This window comes from Plectropomus leopardus, chromosome 16, assembly GCF_026936395.1.
Source record: "Plectropomus leopardus strain MGB_pleo_1.0 chromosome 16, ASM2693639v1, whole genome shotgun sequence".
NCBI lineage: Eukaryota > Metazoa > Chordata > Actinopteri > Perciformes > Serranidae > Plectropomus > Plectropomus leopardus.
In genome coordinates this window covers 2363992-2376210 of record NC_142191.1, presented here as the reverse complement: position 1 = coordinate 2376210, position 12219 = coordinate 2363992, and the positions used below count along the sequence as shown (strand labels likewise).

Below are 12219 nucleotides of genomic sequence, written 5' to 3'. Positions count from 1 at the left end.
TAACACAGTCACAGCTACAGGTGCCTTGCATTTTGACTTTTTGGTCACTTTCGTGTTGCCGTACCCTCTGACGTCAACTCAGAGCGACGAGTAACAATGGTAAGTGAGCAAGCAGTTTTCTCTCCGGCTCGTATTTTTATTTCAGTAAAACCTTTTATTCACCAAAACCGCATTAATCGTAGAGCCTGAAACTTTAATACCTTCGCTTGTACGTAGTTCCAGTGTAGTTTATGCGATATTTGTGATTTAACATCAGAATTTAAAGCAGGTTAAACCGAGTAGCCGAAAGCTAGCTGTTAGCTTCATTAGCTTTTTCCTCTCGGTGTAGCATCGTTAGCTTCTGTTAGCTCAGTCATTCAAGCTGCAAGGAGGCTTTTTGTTTATTTGTGTTTACTTTGTGGTGTTTATTAGTTTTTGATGATGATCTACGCTGTTAAAGTTTGGCTCTCTAGTATAACAAGCTAACGTGTTGTGCTCAGTTAGCATTATTCTGGCGACGGTGGCTAACTCTGCTGTAAACAGCTAATTTAAGGAAGAAAATCTCCATCTGTAAGAGTCAGAATTCACTGTCGGGTACTTGATATTTATTTAGCTTTGTTAAATATGTCTGATATTGTTTTAGGGTCAAAGCCAGAGTGGAGGTCACGGTCCAGGAGGAGGCAAGAAGGATGACAAGGTGAGAATGACACAGCTTCTGCTGGCTCCATTTGTTGTTGTTTTTAAGCTAAATATTATTATTCTTTTGTGTGGCTTCTGAACTAAACTAACGTGTTCATTTAATATTTGAGCCAAAATGACATTTGCAAACTCATTTTTCATCTTTAATAATCAAGCTATAAAAATAATCGATTAAAAAAAACACAAGCTGGCATCACTGTCAGATACTGAAGCAGAGCTGTTTGCTCAGTTCTTATAATTTTCTAAAATTATCATCCCTCACACTGGTTTTTAAATGTGTTTAATTTTTTTTCTAAATGCCTTCAGGTTTTCAACAAAAGGCTCTAAAATGTGGAACACACGACCAACAAAAATCAATGTTCTACTATTTTAAAAGTTCTTAACATTGTTGTCAGTGCATCTGACCTTGATATTTGTGTATTTTTGTGTTGTAATTCTGTGTCATCCTTATTTAAATATTCACATTTCCTCTCCCTTTTACCACAAGTGTTATTACACGTCATTGATAACTAGGGACAGAAGTTGGAAACTAGTAATAGCTATAATCTCTGTGTGTTTCACATACACAGAGATTATAGTTTTTACATCCGTTACTACAGCTCATTTGCAACAGGCTGACGTTGTACTATGTTAATTTGCCCCTATAAATTAAACCACCCAAATACATTTTATACAGTGAAAGGTGTGATAAACCCTCAACTAACTGCCTCATCTTTTTAGTTTAGTATTCCAGTATATCATGTTTAGCTTCAGCTCTTTTCTTCTAATGTCTGACCAGCCAGCCACACATTTGTTATTTTTGTTGTCCCACTTCTCAAAGTCTGTAATTATTGTTATTATTACTATTATTATTATTATTAGTGCATTAAACCTTATGTACGTAGTGCTTTTCAAAACAAAGTTACAAAGTGCTTCACAAAAGTAAAAATTGAGAGGTAATGATAATTTTAAAAAATGTACAACATGAGATATCAGGAGCTACACATTAGTGATAAATAAAGAAATAATGATAATAATTCAAAAATATAATTGTGTCTATGTTCTATGTTATGTATTTTTGTTTAATCTTGGGATTTCCAGCTCAGCTCCTACAATAATTTTAAAATACACTGTGGAAACAAAACTGGAACATTCAGACTGTAAAGTGCAAAAAGTGTTCCACTGAAACCCATTCAGACTGACATTTTTGATCCCACAGCCATCAGAGCATAAAAACTGTTTCTCTCTGCATCACTTTATCTCAAAAACTATTTGAGCAATTAAAACTTTTTTTTAGATTTGTGCTTAAGCAAGCCCAGAAAACACTTCCACCAGCAGAAATTTAAAAGTTGCAGTCAGTTGCAGGCACAAATGGGTTAACCAATTCTATGACTTCATTCAAAATCTTATGTAAAAGAGTATAATAAGCTTTTGTACGATGTGAAGGAAAATATTTTGTTGGTTATTTTTGCCAAAGAAAAAACCAAGTGTTTGAAACACTGTAATTGACGTGTTTCTGGCTGTTAGATGTTCTGACGTTTGTCATCGCTCTGTCCCCTAAAAAAGGATAAGAAAAAGAAGTATGAGCCTCCAATTCCCACCAGAGTTGGAAAGAAAAAAAAGAAGACCAAGGGACCAGATGCTGCCAGTAAACTGCCATTAGGTAAGAAACTGAAAAGGCAGAGAGTCGTGAAGACATGTTTGAACTGTCTGGTAGCCTGTTTCTGTTTATGCGGCTTTTTGTTGGAAGTCTTTCATACTTACCAGCTCAATGTGAGCTCACTGGATACAGCTGTGGATAATATTTGGCAATTATCGCTGACATACCGGATAGAGAGATTGTAATACTGTTAAAACTCCATATGTGGCAGTATTGAATAAAAAGAACACAAAATAATCCATTTTGATGTAAAAAATGAGGGTGAAGCCTGGAAATGACAGACTTAATGTTCAACAGGGACTCTGAAACAAAGTGTTTGTGTTTGGATCAAAGTGGTGTTTTTACTTGTTTTAACGTACGTCTCACACAGGCTGACACGTGTTTGTTTTTCAGTCACTCCTCACACTCAGTGCCGCCTGAAGCTGCTGAAGCAGGAGCGCATCAAAGACTACCTGTTGATGGAGGAGGAGTTCATCAGAAATCAGGAGCAGATGAAACCTCTGGAGGAGAAACAGGAGGTCAGACCTTGTTGCACATGTGCCTCACTTGTTTTTGTGCTGTATATTAAATGTGACACAATAATCCCTGTCTATTTTTAAAAATAATTTATTGAACTTAGGTCGAATTACACAGCAGAACAGTCAAAGACTTAACCTCTTCTGTTTTTCTCTTACAATAATCCTGGTCTTATCTGTTTTACAGGAGGAGAGGTCAAAGGTGGACGACCTGCGGGGGACCCCCATGTCTGTGGGCACTCTGGAGGAAATCATCGATGACAACCACGCCATCGTTTCCACCTCAGTGGGATCAGAGCACTACGTCAGCATCCTGTCCTTTGTGGACAAAGATCTGCTGGAGCCGGGCTGCTCTGTCCTGCTCAACCACAAGGTAACATTCAGGCAGGAAAATAACCAAGACACCTTTGTTTTTAAAAAGTGCAATTCAAGACAGTAAAAATTAATTAATTAGAGTTACTTTTCAACAGTGTTTCTCACTCGCTGCACCACTCTTCAGCAATTTAGGGTCAGCAAGTATCTGACAACTTCTCAACTGTAAAGAACAAGATTTAAATTTCTGCCACCTCTGTTAACGGTTATTAAAGTTGTCCTATGTTTGTGTGTCTCTTTAAGGTCCATGCTGTCATTGGGGTGCTGATGGACGACACTGATCCCCTGGTGACGGTGATGAAGGTGGAGAAGGCCCCACAGGAGACCTACGCTGACATCGGCGGACTGGACAATCAGATCCAGGAGATCAAGGTACAGTATGCAGCCCCTCTAGGATTTTAAGATGTTGCAATCGCAGCAATTCACACAAATTCAGCCAATTTCTGTGACTTCTGCACCACTGTGCAACTTTGTCCAATCACTGCAACTTAACTGCAAATTAGAAAATTCACACAATCAAATCACAAATCACAACTATGTTTTTTTAAATCTTCACTTGCCCCTTCATTTTTATAGCAAAAAAACACCTAAAAGTATTACAACTTGCATCAGAACCCTTAAGAAAAAGCTGCTTTGAAATTGGGCATTTGGAACTGTAACAATTACAAAAACAGCCTGTGAAATCCTGGAGGGACTGAGCAAAAAACGCTGATCTTTAACCCGCACTGTTCACATGAGCCTGGAACATAAGGTGGCCGCTGTTCAGCCAAAAGTTACATGGTTTTCCTTTAAAGTTATACTACCCCCAAAATCTTTGTAGTGTGAAATGCTGATGGACCTAAAAGGTCAGATCCTGTTTGTTTTAACAGAAACAGCCCCGAATTCACGGTTTCCAAACCCACCAGACTCCGGTTATATTAACAGTGATTATATCATTATAAAACACACTTCATTCAAAGTCGACAGAAACAAAATAAAACTCACAAAACCATCTTGGTTCATTTGTGTCTGTTCCAACAATCACCAACTCTGGTTTGGTTTAAATAAACTCTTAATTCATTCACTTTGATATGAAAATTTGTTGGTTTTAAATACGCTAAAATTACTGTTTATTAAATGGAGTCTGGTGGGTTTGGTGACCAGTAGACACACAAACTTGAAAAAAGGCTCCGAGCTGAAAAATACAGAAATTATATAAATTGAAGGTTGAGCTGTTGATGTATGTTACATCTTTTTGTTGGACGCTGAGTTTGACCGTGCCGTTTCCTCCTGGTTTTAGGAGTCGGTAGAGCTGCCTCTCACACATCCAGAGTATTATGAGGAGATGGGCATAAAGCCTCCCAAAGGTGTTATCCTATATGGACCACCTGGCACAGGTGAGTGCGTTCATTAAACATTTTCAACTGTGGCTCTCAAACGCTAAATGGTCAGTTTTCAGAAGCTAAAGTTTATGGTAATGAGAGAATGACGAATTTTTGCAGGCTTTGTAATTGTTATAAGCCATTTTATGAAGTCTGATCAAACACAGTGACTCAGCTCTTAGAGTCAACTCAGAGGAATAGTTTGGATTAATTGAAGTGAAGTTGTATGAGCTCGTTATCCGCAGTCAGCGTGTTACCTACAGTAGACGAACGTCTGTACGCCCCCAGTTTGGAGACGCTGGAGTACTGACGCAGAAGCTGAGCAGAAGTGGAGGTGGCAGCAGCAAAGTGTTTTTTAACCACCTCAAAAATCAGTTTTATTGTTAGTGTACACTATATTCAGAATAGTTTCACAGCTTCACCTTTCTGACAGGAAATTGAACTGAAAATGAAATTTCTATACTCTCTTCAACACAAAACTCCACTGAAAAAAAACGTAGTTTTAGCTCATTAAACAACATAAGCTGCTGGTTTTCTGACCGACAGTTTGTTTGTGTTACTTTGGTGAATCATAATTAACCCTTTCAAAAGCCAAAGTCATACAAACAAACAGCGGAAGACCAGCAGCTTATCTTGTTGCCCTGTTGTGTGAAATGTTGCTTTGGATTTAAAGGACGTAACTCGACTCTAGATGTCACGTTGCTTATAGGAACAACGGGACTTGACAGAAATATCGATAAGCTCAAAACTTATTGATTTTCTTTTTATGAAGAAAGTGCAAACTCAATAGAACTGGGTTTCGATCCCCATTCCTACATATAAGTATGTACAAATGTAGCCAAGGCTTGAGTTTTCACCTCAGTCACAAAATTTTTTCAAGTGAAATCCAGAGAAAAGGTGTCGTTACCCCCAGATTAACCCATTAATGACCTTCAACTATATTTAGTATGTTAAGGAAAAGCCCTGCAGATATTTTGGAAACATTAGAATTTAATGTGTTAAGTGTCAAAACATGCGGCTATACATGTTAAAAACAAAAATTTTAATATTTAAACTCCCTTTATTTTTCAAATATTATGCTTACACTAATACAAATCACATATTATTGAAATTTAAGTCTGCTGAATGCTCTGCTTTGTCACGAAAGGTTAAGTATTTTATCATTTTACCTATAAACCGTAGTCAAAATAAAAGCTCCTATGATCACATGTATAAAAAAATCACGTCCATAACCATAATAAAGTATTTTAAAAACTATTTTCCCAAAAAATGTTCTTTGGTCAGCTATTACTTTAATTGCCGTGAAGGAATTTTTGAAATTCCACTACGAAGATGAAAAATTCAGAAGTTACCCGTAACCTAACCCCCCCCCCCCTAATTTGATTTAATTCTCATGCTAAAGATTTATGTGAAAATGTGATTAAATATGAACGTATGTTATGTTTCAGGTAAGACGCTGCTCGCCAAGGCCGTCGCCAATCAGACATCGGCCACGTTCCTGCGCGTCGTGGGCTCCGAGCTGATCCAGAAGTACCTGGGAGACGGGCCCAAGCTGGTGCGAGAGCTCTTCAGGGTGGCAGAGGAGCACGCGCCCTCCATCGTCTTCATCGACGAGATCGATGCCATCGGCACCAAGAGGTACGCAGACGTCTGCTTTAAAACAGTTTGAGACTGAGAGCATCAGAGCGGTGATGACGTGCCTCCTTTGGTGTGAGGAGGAGATGACAGGGTGTTGGATCAGTAAGTGTGAAAACTGGCTTTTACACTTTTATTTTTATTCGGCTTTTAACAGTTCGGGTTAATTATATCGTCTAAGTGAAAGTGCGTTTCTGTTTGGGAGATTTAAAATGATGTAAGTCCATTAAAGTCAGGTTTGTTCTCAGGTGATGTCAAGCAGGAGCTGTGGCTTTCTTCATCTCTTTTTTGTTTTAATTAGATCTTTATTTTAAATATGTCAAATAAAACAGGAGAACAAAATCAAATATAAGCAAGAAAAACATCAGAATTCCCATCAGGCATATTCAGTAAACAAACGTATTTCACGTCAGAAAAGAGTTGGAGGAAGTGACTTGAGAAAACTTTTAAATATTTGTTTTATTTTACGACAATATTGTCTCTGAAAATGCATCATATCATGATGTCTGTCCTGTAATTTCAATTTAAAAAATACAAACTCATGATAAAAACAAAACCTAGAAATATTGCAACTTGGATTGCCATTTTTTTTAGAAAATCTGCTACAAAACCAGACGTTTAGTTTTTAGTTTAGATTAGTTTAGTTTTGTGTTTGGTTTATTTTAGTTTAGTTTAGATATTAGTTTAGTTTTTAGTTAAGTTCAGATTACTTAAGCTTAGTTTATCTGTTTCTCAAAATAAAACCCAGATAAAATATAGAGTGAGATTAGATTAAAAAACCACGTGCTACACAAATGTCTGTCTGAACAGGAAGGATTTAAACGCTTTTTTCTGCTTTTTAATAAACAGAAAACAAAGCATGACAGAGATAAAACATATAAAAAGTACATGTGAGGCCGCAGTGGAAACCTCTACTGACGTACATGAAACCGCATCCAGAAAACATTATTATAGTAAAAAACAAGCAATCAAAACACCAACAACCACAGCAGCCTGCAGAGCTCCTGTCCGGACTGTGCTGTCGGTCTGGGGTTGTGGATCAGTTTAGTGGATCCTGTAATATTTCATGTTCGTGGCGTGCAGGTACGACTCGAACTCTGGCGGTGAGAGGGAGATCCAGAGGACCATGCTGGAGCTGCTCAATCAGCTGGACGGCTTCGACTCGCGAGGAGACGTCAAAGTCATCATGGCCACCAACCGGATAGAGACGCTGGATCCGGCCCTCATCAGACCCGGTCAGTACGAGTCTGTCTGGATCGGATTCTGCTGAGTCATGGTTGAGAAAAACAGATGATGTCATGCTGGTTTTCTGCTTTTGGAACTGAATGTTGTTTTTTTCTCCCTCTTTAAAACATAGACTCGTGCTGGAGGCATCACTTGTTTACCAGAAATGAATTTAATTACACGTAACAGAAAAAAATCGTCCTCATTATTGTTTCTGAGAAGACTAATTAAGATTTCCTCCTGATGAAAATTATGTTTTTGAAAGTTTAAAAAGCTTAATTTCTGAAATCAGTTATTCACTTGACCTTTGTATGTTTCAAAAGTTAATTATAAATTTATGTTTTCTCTTATTTTAATGTATTCATTTAACCCTTTAAAAGACAGGTTTTTGTCACACCAAGACTTTGAGAAACACCTGTGAAAAATCCACGCTGTGATTTGCTCTCAAAAAACCAAAACAGAATTGCGTATTTTGGTTATTGTACAGTGCCTTGCGAAAGTATTCGGCCCCCTTGAACCTTTCAACCTTTCACCACATTTCAGGCTTCAAACATAAAGAAATAAAATTTTAATTTTTTGTCAAGAATCAACAACAAGTGGGACACAATCGTGAAGTGGAACGAAATTTATTGGATAATTTAAACTTTTTTAACAAATAAAAAACTGAAAAGTGGGGCGTGCAATATTATTCGGCCCCTTTACTTTCAATGCAGCAAACTCACTCCAGAAGTTCAGTGAGGATCTCTGAATGATCCAATGTTGTCCTAAATGACTGATGATGATAAATAGAATCCACCTGTGTGTAATCAAGTCTCCGTATAAATGCACCTGCTCTGTGATAGTCTCAGGGTTCTGTTTAAAGCGCAGAGAGCATCATGAAGACCAAGGAACACACCAGGCAGGTCCGAGATACTGTTGTGGAGGAGTTTAAAGCCGGATTTGGATACAAAAAGATTTCCCAAGCTTTAAACATCTCAAGGAGCACTGTGCAAGCAATCATATTGAAATGGAAGGAGTATCAGACCACTGCAAATCTACCAAGACCCGGCCGTCCCTCCAAACTTTCATCTCAAACAAGGAGAAAACTGATCAGAGATGCAGCCAAGAGGCCCATGATCACTCTGGATGAACTGCAGAGATCTACAGCTGAGGTAGGAGAGTCTGTCCATAGGACAACAATCAGTCGTACACTGCACAAATCTGGCCTTTATGGAAGAGTGGCAAGAAGAAAGCCATTTCTCAAAGATATCCATAAAAAGTCTCGTTTAAAGTTTGCCACAAGCCACCTGGGAGACACACCAAACATGTGGAAGAAGGTGCTCTGGTCAGATGAAACCAAAATCGAACTTTTTGGCCACAATACAAAAGCGATATGTTTGGCGTAAAAGCAATACAGCTCATCACCCTGAACACACCATCCCCACTGTCAAACATGGTGGTGGCAGCATCATGGTTTGGGCCTGCTTTTCTTCAGCAGGGACAGGGAAGATGGTTAAAATTGACGGGAAGATGGATGGAGCCAAATACAGGACCATTCTGGAAGAAAACCTGTTGGAGTCTGCACAAGACCTGAGACTGGGACGGAGATTTATCTTCCAACAGGACAATGATCCAAAACATAAAGCCAAATCTACAATGGAATGGTTCACAAATAAACGTATCCAGGTGTTAGAATGGCCAAGTCAAAGTCCAGACCTGAATCCAATCGAGAATCTGTGGAAAGAGCTGAAGACTGCTGTTCACAAACGCTCTCCATCCAACCTCACTGAGCTCGAGCTGTTTTGCAAGGAAGAATGGGCAAGAATTTCAGTCTCTCGATGTGCAAAACTGATAGAAACATACCCCAAGCGACTTGCAGCTGTAATTGGAGCAAAAGGTGGCGCTACAAAGTATTAACGCAAGGGGGCCAAATAATATTGCACGCCCCACTTTTCAGTTTTATTTGTTAAAAAGTTTAAATTACTCAATAAATTTCATTCCACTTCACGATTGTGTCCCACTTGTTGTTGTTTCTTGACAAAAAATTTAAATTTGATATCTTTATGTTTGAAGCCTGAAATGTGGCGAAAGGTTGCAAGGTTCAAGGGGGCCGAATACTTTCGCAAGGCACTGTATTTCTGTAAATAGCTCTTTTCTGCAGCAGTTTATGACGTCGCACTTTTCTTCTCTCCTCCTCTTCAGGGAGAATCGACCGTAAGATCGAGTTTCCGCTGCCCGACGAGAAGACCAAACGGAGGATCTTCCAGATCCACACCAGCCGCATGACAGTCGCAGACGATGTCACCCTCGATGACCTCATACTGGCTAAGGACGACCTGTCAGGAGCAGACATTAAGGTGAGAGACGGCGGGTTTCCATTAACCTTTATATTGCGCAAATTGAAATTGCTAATGTAAAATGCACCTAATGGAGACGCGTTAGTTTAAAAAAAAAATTGTTGCAAAAAAATGTTTACACTTGCATGAGGCGGTGTTTCAGGTCATCCAAAAAAGCCATATTTGGCACTGCAGTGAAAACCCTTTTTAGTCTTTTCTAGGTCACATGATGCTATGACTATGAGCTTGTCAGTAGGAACTGGCTCCCATGATGCAGCAGGAGCTGCTATTGCATCACATAACTCTGACAGAGTTGAGCGGATCATCTGGAAGTTTTGAATCCACAATTCCTCTGTGAGATCGTGGACTACATCTCCCAGAAATCCCTCATACGTGGCCGCTCACATGTATAACGGGCTCGCCTTTCCATCATGGCTCCATAACACGCCTACATGGCCTTGGATTGTAAATAATGACGGCTAGTGCGGTGGCTGCAATAGAAATAAAGCTGCTAATGTTTTAAACATCCATCGCCATGGTTACTGGGATGTTATCACCAGAGGAGAAGTTGCACAACATCCCTCAGTGGAAACACAGTCATCTCACATTTGTGTTTCATCTACATTTTGAAAATATCGCTTGATGTTTTGTGCAAATCTGTAGGAACGCTGTCGAGTGAGACTTTCCCTCTGATCACAGCAGCTGGATCCAAAATCAGTTTGACTTTGTTTTGATCAGCCACATTTTTCTTAACATCAGAAAAGATGGTATAAATAATGTGAAGGCTGATAGAACGAAACGTTTTAGATCCAAAGATGAAACTTGGATCCACCAGGTGATGTGAGGTCGCTCTCCGTGTTCACGTGAGCGTGGGTTACGCGGCGTGTTTGGGACTGTGTGCAGTCAGAGTGCGTCCTGACGCTGCAGACAGATGCTGTGTGTTTTGTCGGTCTGCTGCGGTCTGGTTCTGTGACTGCGGACACGTTTATCGATGCTGTGAGTTCAGGAGGTTTTTGGCAGCGAGCCAGTTCATACTATGACTCAGCAGGAAAAGATGAAGGGCTGATTCCCTCAGTACTGCAGTTTCAACACTTATTTATTAACTGAATTACATCCTCCACTCAAAAAGAAATCCACAGTTGACTTAAACGTTTAACTCTTTACTTCTCACTGATTCAACTCTGCTGCCCTCATGTGGCGTCTCACAGAATTACACTTTTACCAGATTTACAGCACTCTGATAATTCAACTATTAAAATAAAGTTTATTAAACACACTTTAGTGCTTGTCATCGACAGTAATGTTGAATTTCCCCCGGTGTAACAGATATTTATTTATTTAAGTCTTAAGCACCAACTTTAGTTGTAGTTTCTGTTATTCTTGCAAATCAGAGTTTTTGTAGCATGAGTCATGAGTTTTCCCCATAAGGCAGGAAAAATAAAAAAGTTATATGAACAAAAAACCCCAAAGCAGAGCATTTAATGCTGCTTTATGCTCCTGCGATTTTACAGTAAACCTGCAGCACGTTTTCACGTTTTTGTGCCCAGCGTAAACGCCTCTTTCCTTTTTTACCGTGTTTATTAAGGCTGAAATTATGAGGGAAGAAAAAGCTGCAGGTCAAGAGGCAAAAGTGTTAAAAAAAAAGTAAATCATTCAACTTTTTTACAGGAATAAAAAAAATGAAAATCATGTTTAGGAAGTTTCTATGATTTTTGTAAATTTCTGTGATTTTTGAGTGTTTCTAAGATTTAGGAAGTTTCTGTCATTGTAGGACATTGGTGGGATTTTAGGATATTTGTAGGACTTAAGGAAGTTTCTGCTATTATGGGACGTTAATAGGATTTTAGGACATTTCTGCGATTTTAGGACATTTTCAGGCACCTTCTGTATACTAAAAGTACAAATACAATTCCCAGTGTGAATCACTCTGTTTTTATTGTGAATTAGAAAACGGCTTGGGGGCCACCAGGCACCCAATCAGGGACCAGATTGTTGAGTGTCACTGCTTTAAGCTGTAGGTGCACTGCAGTCACTCTGTATTCTCCTCCTCCTCCTCCTCCTCCTCCCCCTCCTCCTCCTCCTCCTCCTCCTCCTCCTCCTCTCTGTGTCCTCCAGGCCATCTGCACAGAAGCCGGCCTCATGGCTCTCTGAGGCGCCGCATGAAAGTCACCAACGAAGACTTCAAGAAGTCGAAGGAGAACGTCCTGTACAAGAAGCAGGAGGGCACACCGGAGGGGCTCTACCTCTAACCTCCAAACTGTCGAGTTCCTCTCTCCCCCCAAAACTCACCCCACACTCACCCCACACTCACCCCACACTCACCCCGCTCTGTCCATCGCTGTGTGAAAGAGAGGAGGCAGCAGCTGAGTTGTCCGCCTCCCCAGAGAGAGTTTTGATATCTTTTGTGCATGTCATGTCCGGCTTATCCCACTCTCCTGTTACCGTTATGTGAATAAAATATAAATAAAAAATAAAGATGA

At 39.6% G+C, this 12219-nt stretch overlaps 1 protein-coding gene across 1 annotated transcript; it reads left to right on the top strand.

The window, feature by feature from the left end:
* On the top strand, nt 1–12219 carry psmc1b (proteasome 26S subunit, ATPase 1b). Its single transcript, XM_042503455.2, is given in 12 exon segments — nt 1–99; nt 623–676; nt 2224–2320; nt 2711–2835; nt 3020–3205; nt 3448–3576; nt 4484–4580; nt 6014–6203; nt 7284–7435; nt 9606–9760; nt 11855–11885; nt 11888–12219. Coding segments are annotated over 12 exon segments (1320 nt in total). The 5' UTR covers nt 1–96; the 3' UTR covers nt 11989–12219.